Genomic DNA, 20564 nt, shown 5'->3' with positions numbered 1-20564 from the left:
TTCATGTAAGCTGTTCACAACCTTCTTTTTTTATTGCAGTTGTTTCATCTGGTGTCTAGGCCCTTTAATTTGTAACATCTTAATGTAGATTTTGCCTTTCTTCCTTGCAGGCCTGAACCAAAGTCTTCCAGCTCCTGTGTTTGCGCGGTGATGTGATGCCAAGAATGGGTGAACCTATGGATAAAACATAATCATAGATATTGCCATTTGAATTGGACCTTTCCATTGTTTTTCTGATTTACCTTTTCCTCGTCGTTGTGAATTGAAATGTTGGACTATCCAATACATTAATAACATACCTGCAAGTGTGTACAATTTAGTTAAGTCGTCCACAGGTTATCATTATGCTAGTTGACCCTTCAAAGCGATTAGATTGCTGAGTAGTTATCATTGACTAATCAATAAACACTTTGGATAACCTTGAACGTACACCAAGAGAAATATTAATGTTTTAATCTCCTGTGAACTACTGTGAACTCTTGTTATTTTGCTTAAAATCATATTTTGTTGTCATTTTAATTTGTTTATTTTTGTCAATGCACCAACTATAATTAACCCTTACCAAAATATACAGAACGTTTTATTATTTTATTTTCTAAAAAAATAAAAACAGAATACCATATCAATTCAATACATTTTTTCTTGAATTTATCAAAACCAGAAAATGGCTGGTAATTGTAACAATATGTAAGCATTCAAAATAAATAAAAAGAACTGAAAACGTTTCGCTTTTACATATAGTTTTTTTTAAATATTACTGACACAGTTAAACAATAATCCATGAAATGATAATGATGGCAATCAAGCGCATGAAGATGGTGTTGATGAATTGTTATCGATATACCAATATATTTCAATTCATTGTTTTAACTCAAATCAACTTATAAGAATATCACCAAATGCAGTGATATGAATAATAATGTAGAAACAGTTTATATAATTAATAGTGACAATATCAATACTGTACAAGGAAAGAATGTTACCTAAATTTTTGGCAGCGCAGAATCAAACATGGAAACTGTTGCCTAGTAATACCGCATACCGCATAGCTTTAATAGGTAATGTAATATGCATAATATACATAAAGGTGCATGTACGCCTTAAGAAGTCTTTGAGCACCACGTAGTAGTCTGGCAATGTCATGAGTACAACAACCAATGTCAGGAAACGATATTTTTCATTTGCAACATTTCATTTGCAAGGTCAACGTCCATCTATATGACGTAAGAGATAAAACACCATCTTACTTGTTGCAACATTCGTGTACCCTGCTGTTTCGACAATTTTTATTTATATTGTCACGCACCTGACACTCATTCGACGTGGAGCAAGGGAAGACAAGCTCCCTTATTTCAAAAAGCTTCAAAGCATATTCCAAATCTTTTAAGTATAATCAATCAATACAACTTCAAACAACCGTGCTTTATAACAGTAGCAACACAATTGCAATAAATCGATGTTCCATAATTTAATGGCAAGGCCATTCTTGGATATTAATTTACATAGTCATGTGTTTCTGACCGGAAGTTATCAAAAGAGATAAAAATATCAGATCAAAAGAATTGCATATTTCTAAAGCATGCCGCTTATAAACCCGACAGTCAGCTAGAAATTTAGGAACTAGGACTTCTACTTTATCATCCAATGGTCTTAGTCGATGAATTTCTAGTTCAGAAATCAATACTTCTGTCGAGAAAAGAACCAGATATACTGTGCATATCGGGTTAAACATACAATTGTTAAAAAAGGGCAGTCACTCTTGTCTTGCTGATAACAATTTACTACTTTTTATTTGCAATTATCACAACACACATTCTTTACATAGGTTTCCGAATATGGGACACGCAGATATTACAAATAGTGCAATGACACGTTAGTTTACTGTATTAAGTAATTTAATGTATTTATAAATGACATGTTTGCATTCAACAAGAACATGATATTAAGTATGTATCGTATGACAATAAAAGCTGAATTCATTCAAGTTTTGGAAATTAAGTATCAAGTTTGTCGTTTCCAACACAACAGTGAAAACGACAGTTCGTTGACAACTTTAGGTTTTACTAAAATCAGTAATTATTGTTAACAAGCACTTCTTCCGCTTCACAAAAAGGGATCCGCATTAGACCATTATCCTTATCAAACAGTTTAAGCAAAATATTTGTCAATATTTTAACCAATAAGAATAAGACTAACGACCTGGTGTGAAGAAAATAAAATAATTGATGAATCCCAAGCCGCTTTTAGGCCAGAATACTCGACCGTAGATAACATATTTAATCTGCAATCTTTAATTCAAAAATATACGACTAAGAAAGGAGGGAGATTTTATGTGTTTTACGTGGATTACCTTAAGGCTTTTGACAATTATATACACTCAGGCAATGCTTATCAAGAAACAATGTCAACGGTCGTTTTTTGAACATCTTTCAATCTATGTATAGCCAAATGAAAGCGTGTGTGAAAGTTTAAAATGGCCTTACTGATTTTTTTTCAGTGTAAATTCGGCACCAAGCAGGGATGTTTGTCGTCACCGATAATTGTTGCACTTTTCATGAATGACCTTGTGAATTTTTTTTTAATTAAAGCCACAAAATGGTACGCCTACAGGGGTTGATAAATAACATTGAGTGTTTTTGTGATAATGTTAGCATGAAAGTGAATCTTGAAAAATCTAAAATTATGGTTTTTAGAAATGGCGGGCCTTTAAGGCAGTATGAACATTGGACATACAAAGGTGATAGGATAGAAGTGGTATCCTTTTACAAATTCCACCCATTTTGAACAGCCCCATTGCATACCATACCCCCAATAAAATGCAACATGTCGAATTTTAATCCTTAAATATGTCCGATATTTATACCGAGCAATCCGATAAATGCAATTTTTGTCGTTTAAGTTTACGAATTAGACAAACTTTTATTTCCCTTGTTTGTAAGCCTCTGATAGGTGTCGCTAGTTTTGTACAGGAAAAGCACGAGGATTTCGTGCATTTGTAGCGTGTTATCTCTATTCAGTCTTTGGGTACAGACGTATACAGACGTTAAATTTTTCGCTTATCGATAATGGAGCAAAACGGTGGTGAAACTCCAACACGTGATCCAAACGATAGATCACACGAAATTTTGATAGAGTTGCGAGGACTTAAAAGCGACCTTTCGTCATTGAAAGACGAGGTACGTGAACATTCTGTCTCAGCAAGTGATTTAAAAAAGTTGAAAATCGAAAAAGACATTAACTGCAGGTTTGAAGGAAACCGTTTGCAGTACGAATTTAACTCGGTTATTGACGATAACTTGAAGCAGTTGGATTGGTCTGTTAAAAATATTAAACTCGAATATGCTTCGGAACTGCTGTCTGAGGTACGTGAGGAGCTTCGTGTCCGGAACAAACACATTCGCATTGCTGACGGAAGTGAGGGCGGTTGGACGACCGTGCGTGAATACGAGTCGCACCCTCTCGCAAGTGACACGGAAGATGAATCCCGTCTCACTAAAGCTGAATCTCGAGCCATCAAAAAGAGGAAGAACAAGTCCATCAAAAGGAAGAAATCCAAACCTGCTGTTGCTTACGGTTATTCTGATATCACTGGGTCTAGTAGAGAGCTTGGTTCACAGGTCACCGAAACCGGGCATCCGTTTCTTCAACAGTCTACACAGCAGTACGGGGGGAAGCCTTATTCCTTTCGAGGCTCCTACGGACCCTGTTTCGCTTGCGGAGAAGCCAACCACATCAGACGAAATTGTCCATACACCAATAGGAGCAGCCAACCCGAACTACCCGCTAGGAAGTGAGACGTCCCATATAACATGAAACCTTGACAGTGAGATTCAAGATGAGTATTCTAATATTAGAACTTTTACTTATGATCGGGAACGTTTCACTGATGACTTGTTTGTTTACGAGCAAGGTCAAAAAGAAATCATAGTTAGAAATAGGTTAAAAGAGCATTTTAAATTCTGGGAGAGTATATGAGCAAGCCAGTTTATTCTAGACACTATAGTGTTTGGGTTCAAAATTCCCTTTTATTCTTTACCTATAAAATCAATAATGAGAAATAATGCGTCGGCACTGAAAGAGAGTGCGTTTGTTGCACAAGCAATTAATGATTTATTGGATAGGAATTCGATTGAAAAATGCTTGCATTTACCTACTGTTGTAAACCGTTTTTCTGTATCCGTTCAAAATAACGGTAAAAAACGTTTAATTCTGGATTTAAGAATGGTGAACAAACATGTATGGAAACAATCTATCAAATGTGAAGATCTCAGGCTTGCTTTGATGTATTTAGAAAAGGGTAGCTGGATGATTAAATTTGATATACATTCTGCATATCACGTTTTAGATATTTATTCTGAGCATACAGAATATTTAGGATTTTCATTCACCGATGAAAATGGTGACACCTCATATTACAAATTTTTAGTTTTACCATTTGGATTAGGTGTGGCACCCTATTTATATAAAAAAAATTACTCGTCCCCTAATAGCAAAATGGCGGGGCGAGGGAAAAAAGTGTTTATGTTCTTAGATGACGGGTTTGAAACTTCAGGTAGTTTGGGTAGTACTAGACAGTTAGCTTTTGATATAAAACAAGATCTGCTGGACTCCGGCCTTGTGCCCAAATTTGATACGTCGATCTGGGAACCAGTGCAGATACTTGAATGGTTAGGTGCAATTTTCAACATGATTGAATATACAATCTGTATCCCGCAGCGCAGAATAGATAAAGCTTTGGTCACACTAACTGATATTAATCATCGGTCACGTGTCCCTGTTCGGACTGTTGCTAGTTTTATAGGCCAGATAATTTCCATGAGCAGAGTTATTGGTCCTGTGTCTCAAATTATGACCAGGTATTTAAGCATGGATGTTTTGCAAGCTCGAACCTGGAATTCATACATTAAATTATCGTTGGATAGCATTTTACAGTTAGAATTTTAGGAGAACACCATTTTTGAATACTAAAAGTCTTGATCATACGGGTGTATGTTCGAAAATTGTATATAGTGATGCGTCAGGAACAGGTTATGCCGGTTTTGAAGTTGGCAAAGTAAATGGAGTATCCCATGGTACATGGTCTGTAGAGGAGAGTGTTCGATCCTCGACATTCAGAGAATTGTGTGCTGTTAACAGGTCATTTTTTCAGTGTTATGCTGAATATATTGAAGGGTTACCTGACGTCTTGGTGGACAAGATCTCCTTTCTGCCGGATTAACTCAAAGAGTCTCGAGCAAGAAATACGTGTTCCAATTACACTAGAGTTTTTAAACGCTGGACAAAATGGGCTTTGAGTAACGGACTTAACAGTAAGAAGACCTTGCCTGCTAAGACGTTTCATGTGGCTTTGTATTTAGCGTCTTTAGTTCAGTCAGCAAATACACCTAGTCCGATTGTTCAAGCATACTAAAGTATAAAATGGTATCATGATCTGTTTGATTTCCAATCTCTAACGGATTCTAGTTTAGTAAAAAAACATCCTAGAAGCAGCAAAACGGAAGCTTGCTTAACCAGTTATTAAAAAAGAGCCGGTTACTATTGATTTGTTACCTAAGATTTATGAAACATTATGTGTGGAGGGCAATGTTAAAAATCAGAGGACAATTTGTGAATTTCTATTAGCGTATGCTGGCTTTTTACGTAGCGCAGAACTGTTACAGTTACGTAGACACGATGTTGTGTTTAATCCTGTTTACATGAGTTTGTTCATAGAGTCTAGTAAAACCGACAAATATCACGATGGTGTGTGGATCCTTATTGCTAGAACTGGAACTATTTTGTGCCCAGTTATGAATCTAGAAAGATATTTTTCATGGGCGAACATTCATTGTGATTCCGATACGTTTATATTTTGTCACTTAACAGCAACTAAATCGGGTTACAAAGTTAGAAATGATAGTAAACATTTGGCATACAGTAACCTTAGAAGTTTATTTTTAGATGCATTAAGACCTCATGTTACGGATACAAGTCAATAGTGTTTACATTCTCTAAGGGGTGCAGGTGCTACATCTGCTGCTTATCGTGGTATACCTGATACATGTAGATTGTTTAAGCGCCACGGCAGATAGCGGTCTGAGAATGCCAAAGATGGCTACATTAAAGACTCGATAGAAGAAAGACTAAGAGTGTCTAAGTCAGTATGACTATAAGGGCGAAGATTTTTAGTATTACATATAGTTTGATTCATTCATCTACATTTGCCCGTTCTTTTATGTTCAGTCGGTCTGTTGGCACCCACTAGGCTAATACCAAAAAATATATTTCCTTTTTTGTTTTGGTTTTTGTTTGAGGACATTGGAAAGTGGCGGTAAATGTTGCAATGGTTTACGCTTATAGTGTTGTGACATTTACCGCAGCTGGATTGTCCTTGGGCTATCAGAGGTGTGGTCCATAAGGGAAATGTAATAAATGTCATTTAAGTTTATGAATTAGACAAAAGTTTATTTCCCTTGTTTGTATGCCTCTGATAGGTGTCGCTTGTTTTGTACAGGAAAAGCACGAGGATTTCGTGTATTTGTAGCGTGTTATCTCCATTCAGCCTTTGGGTACAGCAGTATACAGACGTTAATTTTTTATTTCTTAAATTTTAAGTTAAATGTAAAATCTTATAATGAAGATGTATCTTGAAGTAAAGAAAATGTTGTTACCGTTATAAGTTTAGTAGATATTAGTCATTAGTAGTCCTGTAGTTGTTAATGACGAGTGAAAGATTTGAGAATATGATTTGCATTTTAATATATGTAATTTGGCATACTACATTCTCTTCTTTTTGTTGTACAAAGTTATTTTTCATATATGTTCAACATACTGGTATTCATGTTTGTATAACACGTATATATCAAGTTTATTAAACATGTTGTGTCATGTTTGCTTAAGATAAACTGTTATTCATGCATAATGAATATAGTTAGTTCATTTTATGTGTTTGCAATGCTCATGAACTTGATAGAATATACACGTATGTTATTGTTAATAAATAAATAGCCGGTCTGTTGGCACCCACTAGGCTAATACCAAATATATATACTTTTTTGTTTTGATTTTGGTTTGAGGACATTGGACGGTGGCGGTAACTGTTGCAACGGTTTACACTTATAGTGTTGTGACATTTACCGCAGCTGGTTTGTCCTTGGGCTATCAGAGGTGTGGTCCATAAGGGAAACTACATTTTTCTAAGATATAAATTTAGGGCAGTATTGAATAACATCCCAGATACATCATCAATATTTGGGCTTTTCCAGTCGGCACACTTGTGGCGCCATAATTTATGCCTTTATATGTGAGTGCCACCAACTCCCCCTACGGTACGCCGGATTCCGGGTCATTTTTGTTGGCTTTCCGGATGCGAGGCTTCGAACGGCGGATTCCACTTATAGGGCAAACTGGTTTCGGATATAAATATATTTTGGTAGCGTTGTTTGTTATTCCCGCTTATTACAAAATGCAAATAGGGTTTACCTATTTTTGATATTATGATATCATTAAAGTAACTATGATTTAGATGTAACCCGGAATTCATATATTATAAACTGGGTTATTCATGCGTGGGATTAAATTTATTTACGAGAACAAAAAAGGTGACTAAAAATGCTATTTAAAGGCAATACAATAACCTTATTTAAAGTCATGAATTTATTCTCATATATTTTTGTTTGTACTCAAAGAAATAAAAGTTCATGCGTTTCATAAGAATTATTAAGTTTTATATGTGTGTTTAATATTTAATCAGTTGATTTGCATTGTTCATGATAACTTATCGTATGCTATAGATTAATACTGTACATAGAGGTGATAAACGAGGTAAGATGACATAATTTCAAGTTTAAAAGTTAAATATTAGGACCACGATATCTAAATAACAAATGTGTTAACAATTTCACAGGGCGATACACTATAAAAAATATTATATAAATGTATCTGTGTTCACCCGATCAAGACTGGATTTCATTAGCTCTGAAAGATGACAAAGACACTAATTAAGAAATAAATGGTAATCAATCAATCTGTGTAAAAATGAAAACCACCGTTCAAAACATTCATATACTTGTTCTGTTTGGATGTATTCTTCCCGTGCAGCTATTAAACATAGCAGAAGGACAAAAGGAATGTTACCCGAAGGGCGACGCAACCTGCTCCTGTGATTTCTCAGATGGAAGCGGAACATTAGACTTCACCAGTCTAGGGGGAAAGAACTCCCAGCCAAGGTGAGCAAACACACTTGTTTTATTATTAAAGGGATACAAACCCATTATTAATATATTAGAGGTAAAAGAAAGTTGTTGTTTAAATAAGCGTAAAATAATGGGTAAAATAAACCAATTGTGCAGTATATGTACAGTGGACCATTAGGGGTTGTTACACTTAAGGTAATCAAAACCATTCTGTCATAATATGTGTGACTGTGTTAAATACAATGCACTGTATATTGTATATCGTTTACATTTGATATATTAAAATATCGTTATCAAGCTATTGTAAAATATTTTAATCGTTTTAATCATTTATCATGCGTCTTTATGACATAACATATCACCGAAGCAATTTTACCAATTGCTATAGCAAAGAAGAATATTTAGAGGACATTGTTTTATTTAAGTGTAAGGTCGTATATTATATTACGAGTGTCTTTGAAACAATCTTTTACTTTCATTCTTTCTTTTTATCATATATCTTAAGGATATATAATAACAATTAACTGCATTCGGAACTCCTCGGCCATTTTTTCAAAAACAACCTCGGATGTATGCCGGTACATCTGTTGAAGTAGTCCGTATTTTTTTTAATAAAAGCATTAATTAAATGTAGTGTTTAAGAGTAGTATTCATTGCTCTCAGTTTAAATTGATTGCCAGTGAAGTGTATTATTGCAAACATAATTACGATTCCCAAGAGTTAAGTCATAAATTTTAACTACTAAATAAGATTACTACGCGATCTATTTGCAGCGGACTTAAACGTACCACTTTTTAAGTATGTAAACCGTCCATATACATCCGAGGTTGTTTTTGAAAAAATGGCCGAGGAGTTCCGAATGAATTAACTGTGGTCACCAAGCCGGACAAGTGGGTTTCCTCCGGGTTCTCCGGTTTCCCCCACAACACAAGACCACACTCTCGCGTAAAATCGTGCCAACGAGAGTGATTAATATAATGTGGTAATAACTTGTTTCACAATCGTTGTAAAATAAATATGTTTAAAATAATTGACTGTAGTTTTTGCAATAAGCGCGCAAATAAAACGTCATTTCCGAAATGGCCTTGTTGACATTTAGATCCAGCTCTGTTTGCGCTGGTGTTTAGTTTGCACGTCAGAGCGGGCTGAAATTTCAAAATAGTGGCAAAGATATCAATTTGCTAAATAGCGATATCCCATATTACTGATAAATCTCTAAAACCTACTTGAAATGATATATTAAAAAAAACCCAGCTAGTACCCTACCTCTTAAGTCTGATTTTATTTATGATACTAGTATCTTACAAGAACCGAGAATGCAAACAAGACAACTCACATAATTTACATAGCTACACATATCTATTATTAAAATGGCGTACAATAGCTAACTTGAAGCGGTTTGAAATGTGTGCCAATACACTTAAGCGAGGTTTCGATATTTAAAGGTATTTTTTTAGTTTTTTTCTAGATGTTATTTTGAATGGGAGTGGGAGGGGTAACGCATCATATTTTAAAGAATAGCTCATTGAAGGAACTATTTTAAGCATTCTTAAGACTCTAAACGCAAACATTTACCACAATTATGACAAACAGTTACCAGACATCCTTAGCCTTCAATTTTTTCTCCTGATTTGGATATTTACAAGCACACGACATTTCGGATTAACCAAAATTGATGCAAACGAATTACTGGAGTATTGGTGCGCCTCTGGCGTACAGTATTGGAAAGCCAGCTAAAATCAAGGTCTTTTTGTATTTCAATGCCAGGTAAAATTGACTCAAAGATTCCTCACTATACGGTGTGGCTCGTTTAGTAAGATCTCACAAAATGCCACTCGTTGTTGGTTAAAGAGACATGTTCGAAACACGGTCTGCAATTTGTTTCAGATTCAAAGACATTCAACAGGAAGGAGCCACAGACCTGTTTTCCTACAGTCCCTGTGGTGGTTTTGAAGAGGGGCGCTGCCAGAATGCAGCCGTAAGTGATAAACGATCAAGTGAAATTGAAAAGTATAAAACTTTGTTCGTTTTTCCTCCAAAATAATGTTACAATGCATTCACTGAATAAGTAAGTGTTCGGGTGACCTTAGTCCTACCACAACAATGTTGAGTGCATACTGGAAACATTTAGCCATTACATACTTGTTTTATTAGATGATTGTCCGTACATAGATTTATATACCTTTAAGGTTTGTATGACTACAGAGGGACAACAACAGCAGATAGGTGACAATGGGAAGGCAATGTACGGATATGACGATTCCTCGGACAGTGTGGTCATAGCATACACGTCGAAATCAAGTGTCCTCAGGTCAGTCTTCATCATTGGGGTTTACTAGTTTATTATTATTAAGTGTTCTCAAGTTAATGCATACTTTGATAAGATTTACCTGAGGTTTACCTATTAGTTTATTATTATTTGTTTTATGATTTAGTTTCCTCAAGCTAATGCATACTTTGATAAAGTTTACGTTTTTACTATTCAGGAGTGTTGGGGTTAGAGTGAGGTTTGTGCACGTAAACTGGTTTAAACCCCCAGTAAATGTACATTTTACTAACCGTTCCAAGGCGGTACCTAACAATCCTTGATAAACATACCTAGTTTTGTATATAGTATATATGCACTGTGTTGTTTGTGGAGTTTTGTGCTGTTGTTCCATGTTTCTTGTTTGTGATTGTTTTGTTTTTGTGTTCCATGTCTTTGGCGTTTACCCTGTGCCATAAAACGGGGTTTATATTTAAACTTTTGGCTACTATAGCCCATTTGAGTACATATTGAAATACAGTCTGTATTTGGAAAATTTGTTGTTTTAAACTTTACAATTACAGTATATCGGAGGTGACAATGAAGTGTGACCCTAACGTTTGTGTTCCGCAGTTCGTCCCGCAGGGACAGCGAAGCGTGGGCGACTATGTTAGTTAGTCTTGTAACAATAGTTTTGCGGCATACTTGCGTTATAATTTAATTCGTAGCATTATTATGTTGTTACATGACGATCGGTATGAAACAATTATTATCATAATCTCTTTCATAATAATAAAGTTTTAGTAAAAAATTGAATATTGATCTAAGCAAGTTTGTCAAAACATATAACGTTCATAAAAAATACTCATTTTCGATGGACGGTATGCAGTTTTGTTTTACATTCGGAGCAGATATCTTCTAAATAGTAATGATGTAGTATGACGATGTATGTTCGTTGAATGTTTCACAAGCATTCTTGTTATAGCATTTCTGTTTTATTCAGCACACATTCAACCATTAAGTCAATATCAAACTATTCCGTTTCCTTTTTCAAGTTTTAACTTCGCTTCTGGTATTAATGTTTTAGCGTTTTACGCTGACCACTGTATGCGCATGCCCAAATATGTGCACTGCTTCCGGTCCAACAAACTGCAACTCATCGTCTGGTTCAGCGGGTAGTATTGGACCAGGACTGATTGTCATAATCGCGTAAGTATAACTTCCTTTCCTTATTTTGTTCCGTTTGGATTTGTTTGTATAGAATTGATTATATGAGGATGTAGACCTACTTTTCCGCGCTGATCTAATACGTTTTCAAACAGGGTCATGTGTAACATACGGTATTAATGCACGTCATACGGTATTAATGCATTTGCAAGTCTGGATTCCGAATGATGCTAATTTTTTTATTGTTTCTGCTTACCACGTACCAATGCCTGGGGTTCCAGTACACTTTAACCTAAACTACCATGGTCCATACTCTTGCATAGAACATAGCTTTAGAAACGAATACAGGGGGAATATAATACCGACTTGGATCGTTCAACAAAGTTGATCCAGGGCGGTCTTTATCCGATTAAGGGCCATGTCAATTGTTTATATGTTTTTCAGATTTGCGAGTATTGCACTGGTGTACGTTATAATGGGAGTAACTTACGGACGACTAAAAAACAACGCCAGAGGGACTGATCTCATACCGAACAAAACATTCTGGACTTCTTTGCCCGGACTTGCGAAGGTAACGATTACATGTCCTCCAGTATGCAACTTTTCTGAATGATGACTTATCGAAAAGATTTTAATAAATTAAAGGGAAAACACATGCAGTTTATTATCAGTAAATTACAGTGTGGTTTATATAACTCCCCTCCATAAATACTTTTGGCTTGGTTATCTTGTTTTGTTTGTGGCTGCGATCAAGAGGCACAGAGCTGTTGTGAAAAAATGCATATGGGATGTGCAATCTGGTGCCGCCCAATGGCTTTTTGCAATAAAGAGTCAAACTATGTTTAAATAGAGCATCCGTTTCTTCTCTATCATTCATCTTTAAGTTTTGGATGTTGTTGTGTCCAATAATAGAAGAGTAGGGGCAAATATTGCATACAGCATGCAGGCCTTTTCAGTTGAGATTATCGTGGTCTGTCGCTCCTATGGGCTTGACCCCGCCGCGACGCCTTCACGCCTTAAAATTATGTTTAAATGCCATATGTGACATGAGATAGAAGTACCTGTGGTAGTTCCCAGTCAAATCCAAGACTTGAAGAAACAAAACGGGAAAGAAGAGATCCGGGTGCGAAAGAAGACATTCTGGTTCTTTAACGTGCTAGGTGTAAAACACCGAAACACGAGACAACATTCCAGATAATATCTTTTGTATGATATTCCTGAGAAAATACTAATGGATAGTAAGCTGATAATGTTAAAAAATCTTCAATTTACAAAAGATAGCAAACTATGCTGAAAAAGATTTGTATTAACGTTCATTTTAAAAGTTGTTATATTTGTTTGAAGTTAAGTGGAGAATCAAATTCACATTTGTCACAGATAGTGTTACATTTTTGAATTGTTTATTTTTTGTTGCAGGATGGTGTTCTGTTTATTGTCAACAAAATTAGAGGAAGACCATTGTACGACGCTGTTTAAAGGCAACAATGTAAAAGCAATGGCATTTATCTAAATTATAATTGATTTGAAGTGAAAATAGACTCGCTGTTATTAACGGATTTGCATTGAAACTTAATCAACTGATGATAAAACGTTGTTGTTTATATATTACTTAAAGTATTTTTGTTGTTTATTATAGCTTAAATAAATATGTTAATCACAACTATGGTTCAACCAGACCTATGTAGTGAATATTACATTGCCAACCTTTTCCCCCGTGGTGTGTGCATATTTTTATTAAACCGATTTATCCCCTCAGTCAACTGTTTCGCGGACAATTCCCAAGCGGCAACAAAAGCATTCATTTTCTAAGATATATGAATGTATAAGACATCTATCTGTGTTGCATAGTGACGCCGTGTGTCTCTTGTTAAATGCCTGTTAGGTCTTGAACAGGGTGCCTGTATACAGTGTTATTGTTAAATACATGGATACTGGGTGTGTATATATACACTTTCTCAGATATATGAATGTATATGGTATCTATCTGTGTTGTATAGTGACGTCGTGTGTGTCTCGTTGAATGTCTGATAAGCCTTGCACCATGTGTCTCTACACAGCGTTATCGTGAAATGTATGGCTACTGGGTGTGTCCAGGTAGTTTCCATCAATAATATTGCCTTTATCCTTTGGAGCGATGTTTGGTAAGTACTGATCATCTTAGAATGTGAACTGTGAAAAAATAGGAACAAAAACAATACTTTCATCACGATCGAAATAACATAAGGTACCAGGCGATACATGAACTTGTCGACTATACAGGTATAAGGTTAACAGTTTTTTGCGATAACTAACGTTTGTGAGTTAGCTCCCCCTAATAGTGCATGCGCTATGCTATAAGAGAAACACCAAACAAGAGTTGGAAAATGTGCGAGACTCTTTACCATAACTGACCAAAGGGCTGGTATATGGCAATATTGGGTAAACAGTAGTACATTATATATTAGTGACCATTTTTTAATGACGAGAAGAGTTGTCAAAGTATTAGTGTCAAATCGACAAATGCCCTCGCAAGGCCTCGCGGGGCAGACAGCAAGTATTATGTGGGCCTATTTGGTATTTGGAACCTTTGAGAATACAACATATTTTCACGATGACCTTGCCATGCAGTTTTGAATTTTTACTCGCTACCATTTAAAAAAGCAAGAATTGAACACGAAGGTAAGTCACTGCTGGGAGGAGTGGTTGTTACAAGGATTTTTTTTATGAAACTGAGAAAAGAAAAAGTGGTATTTAAATATGTTAAAGAGAGTGAAGAAACAAAAGACCAATAAATACATTGGAAGTGAATGCTGTGGATACTTGACTTTATCATGATGACAATATTTAATTCCTGGTATTCATTATCTGACGTGGTCATCCGCTGGTAGTGTTCAAATTGCCTGACAAGTATGACGTTCCTAGAGTGTTCACCATTTATATTCATTTACTTGACCCTCGGACCTCAAATTTGCTCGGGTACATCTACTGGTCATAACCAACCTACTTACCAAGTTTGAGATCCTCCAGGCCGAGCGTTTTTCAGTCATTGATCGGAAACGGATTTTCAGCTCAAGGCCAAGACATTAATCTTTGATCCACTGACCCCATAATCCAAAAAAGGTTTTATTGCCTGCCTACCAAATTTGAGGTCACTGGGACTAGGTGTTCACAAGTTCGGAAACAATGAGGACTGACAAATGGACCGACAGGCGGACGTTGTGACGGTCTGATTCCTATAATATGCTGCCATTCCGGGCATAAATTAGTTCAAATAACAAGAACACAACACGTTCTGCATTTAAGCTGGTTCCAAGCTATAGTGTAACAGTATGATTCATGTACATGTATTAAATGCATTAGTAGTTAGTCATGTTACAAATTTTATTTTAATATCAAGGCTCTATTAAAGCATGTGGCATGAAGTAAACAAAACAAGCAGCAATACACAAACAAAAAGAAACAGACAAAGTCTATACACACAAAGGAACGTTATACTATTTAAATACAGAATGTCAAATTATTGCTTCTGTCCACTTAGAGCGCTTGTTTCTATCTCTTCATCTTTGATAACAATATTTCATTCTTCCGGCATTCCTGCAACGAAATAAAGCACCTCATAATATTGATTCTTCTCACTTCAGGTCAAAATTATCCAGTAATATGTGGTTAAATGCTGCAAATATCTCAAAACAAAAACAAATATTGCGATAAAGGACCATCACCAAAACTGGTCTATAAGCTGACCAGATAAAGGAACGAGATGGTCAACTTCTAGGGATAGATTGTCGTAACTTATAAACAAAGTTGAAACAACAAGACTTCATTTTAACTGGCTATTTTGTCTCAAAAATCCAAATCAAATATATGAACATGTATTTCAACAGTAAAATGAACAAGTTCTCACCTCTTGGAAATCTTTCACTGTTTTGAAGTATAGGCGCTGTTTCTCTATAAGGTCCAGGTAGGTGTCATTAAGTTGGTCTCGCCTCATCTTCTCCTCCTGCTTCTTACGCTCAACCTAAAGATCAAATTTAGAAATAAGACATTTTTATTGAGAGGCAAATGAATTGGTTGCTTTGAGCTAATAGAGCTAATAGCTTATGCTAGTGTTAGTTTATTCTTATTTCTTCCAGCTGGTTTGTAACGAAAGAGGAAAGCTTAGACTTCTTTGGTGAGAGGCAGACACCTATACCACTGAGCCACTCTCACTCTTATATTACTGTTGACAAATGAGTGCTTAATGGTAAAGTCATATAACTTCTTTTGACTAATGAGTGATTACTGTCAAGGTCCGCAACGACTATTGAGTGTCGACTGGCAAGGTCCAATTTTGACTATTGAGAATTTTTTGACAAGGTCCTAAAAATCTTTTGACCATTGAATATCTATTGGTAAGTGTTTATTGGCAAGGTTCTATGCTACTTATGACTCTTGAGTATTTACTGGCAAGGTCATACACTATTGACTATTGAGTGTTTATTGGCAAGGTCTTACACTTTACTTGACTATTGTGTGTTTATTGGCAAGGTCTTATACTTTACTTGACTATTGAGTGTTTATTGGCAAGGTCTTATACTTTAACTGACTATTGAGTGTTTATTGGCAAGGTCTTATACTTTAACTGACTATTGAGTGTTTATAGGCAAGGTCTTAAACTTTAACAGACTTTTGAGTGTTTATAGGCAAGGTCTGAAACTTTAACAGACTTTTGAGTGTTTATTGGCAAGGTCTTATACTTTAACAAACTATTGAGTGTTTATTGGCAAGGTCTTATACTTTAACAGACTATTGAGTGTTTATTGGCAAGATCTTATACTTTAACTGTCTATTGAGTGTTTATTGGCAAGGTCTTATACTTTAATAAACTATTGAGTGTTTATTGGCAAGGTCTTATACTTTAACTGACTATTGAGTGTTTATTGGCAAGGTCTTATACTTTAACTGACTATTGAGTGTTTATTGGCAAGGTCTTATACTTTAACTGACTATTGAGTGTTTATTGGCAAGATCTTATACTTAAACTGATATTGAGTGTTTATTGGCAAGGTCTTATACTTTAACTGACTATTGAGTGTTTATAGGCAAGGTCTTAAACTTTAACAGACATTTGAGTGTTTATTGGCAAGGTCTTATACTTTAACAGACTTTTGAGTGTTTATTGGCAAGATCTTATACTTTAACTGACTATTGAGTGTTTATTGGCAAGGTACTTTAATACTGTTTGCAATCAAATTATTTTTGCATGGTCATATACTAATTTTGACCATTGAGTGTTTATTGACAAGGAACTTTTTGGCAAGTTTTTGTTCTGGTTATTTTTTAGATGTGCTTCACCATTGTTTAATCATAAGCAAATATTGACAAATTAATTTTTACTAGAATTTAAGTCTGCAATGTTTGCAAAAAAGTGAATATTATACCATTGTAAAATGAAAACATTTTAAAGTGATTATTTCAAACTTAATTGACGAGACAGCTGATATGGTTTTCACTCAAATATTTCATTCTTACATTCAACATTAAGTTATCTTAAAGTTCTAATTAACAAACTTCTAATGAGATACCATTTATTGCAGGTTATTTTGATTTAGGTCACAGCCAATTTGCTCACCGGACAGATTGTGAGTTAATATTTCAACAGATTCTTGGCGAATACAATCGCCCAATTACATATGAATCATATCTCACAGACAAATTTCTATTAACTACCAGATGGCATATAATACCCAGATTTACCTTTGACTTGTTGGTTTTTACTCCGTCCACAATCTGTTCAAACTGTTTCAAAAACTGCTCCTTATTGGCTGCTGATGACATAGCCCTGAAAATTTTTAACATTGTATATCACTGTTTGGACCATGATTGACAGTGGTTACTATGTTTTTTTCTCTACAAATTAAAGCCCATATCAGAATGGTAAAAAAGCAGAATTAGTGCAACCATTCTATAACTACCATACAGATAAATTACAATGCTATTTACCTAACATACCCCATGTTATTTATTGAACGTTGTGTTTGATAAGGTTGCACAAGACAGTTGCTGTAATATATATTGTTTTATTCTATCACAATAATTCATGCATGTTTTATCATCATCCTAATACCAAATATGTTTGCATATAGTAATGACTTGAAGACAGAACAAAACAGAGGACATGTTTTGTTTAGGGTAGCAAGATATGAGAGTAGAATGTAAGTATTCATCAATGTTTCTGATACAGAGTTCATAATGTCATGAATCTTAGTAGGACATGGGTCATGTGCTATCATATATTCAGCTAATGCTACTGAAAAGTTAAATGAATTCATCTGTGAAAATGAGTCCTGTTGAAGTATTCATGTTAACAAAAAAACCTTATTTTAAAGCTGCACTCTTACAGATAGATAGCTTTGACTTTTCATTTAATTTTTGTCTCAGAATTAGCTGATTTTGGCATCAGTGCTTTCAAATCAGTCATGTAAGATAATTCATAATAAAACAGATCTCAATTGTTTGGAATACTGCTGAAAAACTCATTTTTCTTTAAACGTTAGTAACTCTTGCAGCCATAAAACATAATTTTTTAAAAGTTAAAAATGAAAAACTCTGATCCAATCTTTTGTCAGCAGTCTAACACCACTTGTTTCTAGGCATTTACACAAACATTGGCTCATTCCAAGATGAAAAGTTAAAGCAGTTGTCAAAATAGTCAATCTGTGAGAGTGCAGCTTTAACTAAGAAATAGGATTAAAAAACCAAACCCATAATAATGCTTAAAATTAAACTGTTAAAACTTTTTGGAAAAAATTTAAAATTACTTTGATTGCCTGCTTATGACGCAAGAAACCTCATAAAAAGGAAAATATCACTAATTCTACCTAAATACTAAACTTCACTGATGACGTCCCTTATGACATAAGTTAAGGAGGAATACTTACTGGCTAAAATTGTCGTAGATGGAGTTGAGTAAGGTCACCTGTAACAAACAAAATGGCACAATATAAACTTGTTGTAGCATTTGTAGAGATATTATATATGTTTAATAATTCTAAAATGCAATTTTCTTCAAAATTTAGAATATGAGGGAATATGCAAATCTCAATTTATAATAACCCATAAAGTGTGCAAAAGGTCAAACTCCACACAACACATTCCCATTATGTATGACTCTGTTACAAAAGTATTTATTCAACTCCATTAAATAAATGATAAGAATATCTAATTCCAGATCATTGAAGATAGTATACAGAACTTTTCACTTTTCGTGTCATAGCGCTGTTTGAGCTAAAACGGGGGCCATAATAGGCACTGTGTGACTGCCCCATTAAATGGGGGTTGCTTTTTTCATGTGCATATTGTCTTTGGTAACATGAGTCCCTAAATAAATATTTGGTATAAATATGTGTAAGTATTATTTCTTTTTTTATCCAGAATATGTGAAATTTGGTGTATTCTGTCATATTATTTCTCCAAAAATGATAAAAAAAAGTTTGCATGGACCACTTCAAGGGAAAAGTTCGACCTTGACACTCAGACTAGCACAAAAACTTTTTTTTCTGATAAAAGCGACGAGCTTAAAATAAAAAAAGGTTAATATATGCTAATTTATTTATGTTTGATTGTGAAGACAGCTTCCAGCTGAAATGAACCACTCTCCAGTCCATATCCTTGGAAGATACCAGTACAATGTCCTTTTTGAGGGGCCAGCAGAATGTTTCCCTATTGAGGATCAAACTACCGTACAACCTCCATGGTGAGTGGCAAACACCTATATCACTAAACCATCTCCACAAGACAAAAACATTAAATCCCACTACTAGCCAACATTATCTAGTGTGTAATACGATGTAGGGTTTAGACGTAAACAGACTTGATGATTGTAGCTTTAGGGGCTCAATTCTCAATACAAACTCACCTCTTTGCTCAGGTAGAGTTTGGTATCATCCAGGGTGTTGTACAGGGTATAGAACTGCTTGGTCTCCTTGTGGGTGGAGGCCACTGGAATAATACACATCAGATTTATATGTAAGAAATAAAGCTGGTTTATATTTGCTCACATGCATGCAATGACTTTACATGGTTTTGCGTCCGTGTCCAATGTAAAACCCAATACTGGTAACTTAGATGATGATTTCATGTAAAAGGTATCTATTTTCCATCAGACACAGATTGCGGCATTAAATGCATCACAAGTTAGTTAAGTATTATAGTATTATAGTGTCACCCCTTTCAATTAAGGGCTAGTCAACTTGTGAGACACCTTGATGAACATGTTAACTTTATTCCTTATTTCTATCCTTTAGGCCAGGCATCTGGCAAGAAGGGTATTTTATCCATTATTTAACTAGCTGCTGTGTCAGCAACCGTATCAGATCAACCCTGTGGGGCTGGAACCTTTGACCACCTGCTCCAAGGATGGATGCCCTTGGCACAAGACCATGGAGGCATATAGTAAATACCAATGGACAATTTTGCTCTCAAGACAACTTTTTCAAGAAAGATAAAAAATCACTCTTGACATCCTGTGGCATTTTACAATCAGGAACATTGTGTATGTATTAACTGTTTATAAACCATTTTCCTGATTATAATAATCCATTTGCATACGTTTATGCATATTGCAGACCAGATGAATTTACAATAATTGCATTATTAATATACTTAGTGAAAGATGACTTAAACCCTAGTTCACACCTTGATTATAAAGCTCCACAAATCGTCGCTGGTACTGGCTCAGTTCTGCCCGTGATGGCACTTCATCTATTTTCCTCTGTAGACCGCCGATCTCTCTGTTCTTACGAGCCTGGGAGATACATTCAAAATCGTGCATCAATATTTATTTCAGGAAATATTAAGACCTTGTCTATGATCTTAAAATGCACACAATCACACTGCATCTGTTCAAACATTAGTTAACATCAGATAAGTATACAATGAAGGGTTTAAAAATGCCAAGCTGTCAAATATAGCCTGTGTAGAATTTGCATATGCAAGAAAATAAAATTTTCCTGCCAAAA

General features: G+C 35.2%; 3 protein-coding genes across 4 annotated transcripts in view; 2 read left to right on the top strand and 1 right to left on the bottom strand.

Annotated features, from left to right (window-relative positions):
* Positions 1–686, top strand: part of LOC128234123 (uncharacterized) — a 101760-nt gene extending 101074 nt beyond the window's left edge. Inside the window, exon 5 of the mRNA XM_052948157.1 lies at positions 111–686. Coding sequence (XP_052804117.1) covers positions 111–156 — 46 coding nt within the window. The 3' untranslated portion in view covers positions 157–686. The remainder of the gene's footprint in view (positions 1–110) is intronic.
* A 7162-nt stretch (positions 687–7848) lies between these two features.
* On the top strand, positions 7849–13239 carry LOC128238228 (uncharacterized). The gene is made up of 7 exons (XM_052953910.1): positions 7849–8207; positions 10062–10152; positions 10364–10485; positions 11004–11088; positions 11507–11628; positions 12031–12157; positions 13003–13239. The coding sequence occupies exons 1-7, from the start codon at positions 8017–8019 to the stop codon at positions 13060–13062; spliced, it is 798 nt and encodes a 265-aa protein (XP_052809870.1). The 5' UTR covers positions 7849–8016; the 3' UTR covers positions 13063–13239.
* A 1693-nt stretch (positions 13240–14932) lies between these two features.
* The window catches only part of LOC128227981 (coiled-coil domain-containing protein 93-like), a 34225-nt gene continuing 28593 nt past the window's right edge, over positions 14933–20564 (bottom strand). For both annotated transcript variants that reach the window (XM_052939023.1, XM_052939107.1), the window contains 6 exons: positions 20242–20350; positions 19463–19545; positions 18486–18523; positions 17302–17386; positions 15470–15583; positions 14933–15159 (listed from right to left, as the gene is read on the bottom strand). In XM_052939023.1, the coding sequence (XP_052794983.1) occupies positions 15115–15159; positions 15470–15583; positions 17302–17386; positions 18486–18523; positions 19463–19545; positions 20242–20350 (474 nt within the window). In that variant the 3' untranslated portion in view covers positions 14933–15114. The remainder of the gene's footprint in view (positions 15160–15469; positions 15584–17301; positions 17387–18485; positions 18524–19462; positions 19546–20241; positions 20351–20564) is intronic.

Source organism: Mya arenaria, chromosome 1 (assembly GCF_026914265.1).
Source record: "Mya arenaria isolate MELC-2E11 chromosome 1, ASM2691426v1".
Taxonomy (NCBI): Eukaryota; Metazoa; Mollusca; class Bivalvia; order Myida; family Myidae; genus Mya; species Mya arenaria.
The sequence above is the reverse complement of the archived record's forward strand: the minus strand, read 5'-3'. Positions and strand labels throughout refer to the sequence as shown.

What these genes read in the sequence shown, in the direction of transcription:
- LOC128238228 (XM_052953910.1), top strand. Translation starts at nt 8,017, where the DNA reads ATGAAAACCACCGTTCAAAACATTCATATACTTGTTCTGTTTGGATGT. An exon ending in GGAAAGAACTCCCAGCCAAG is followed by an intron (nt 8,208 to 10,061) that starts GTGAGCAAACAC and finishes AATTTGTTTCAG; the next exon opens with ATTCAAAGACATTCAACAGG. An exon ending in AGCGAAGCGTGGGCGACTAT is followed by an intron (nt 11,089 to 11,506) that starts GTTAGTTAGTCT and finishes TTAATGTTTTAG; the next exon opens with CGTTTTACGCTGACCACTGT.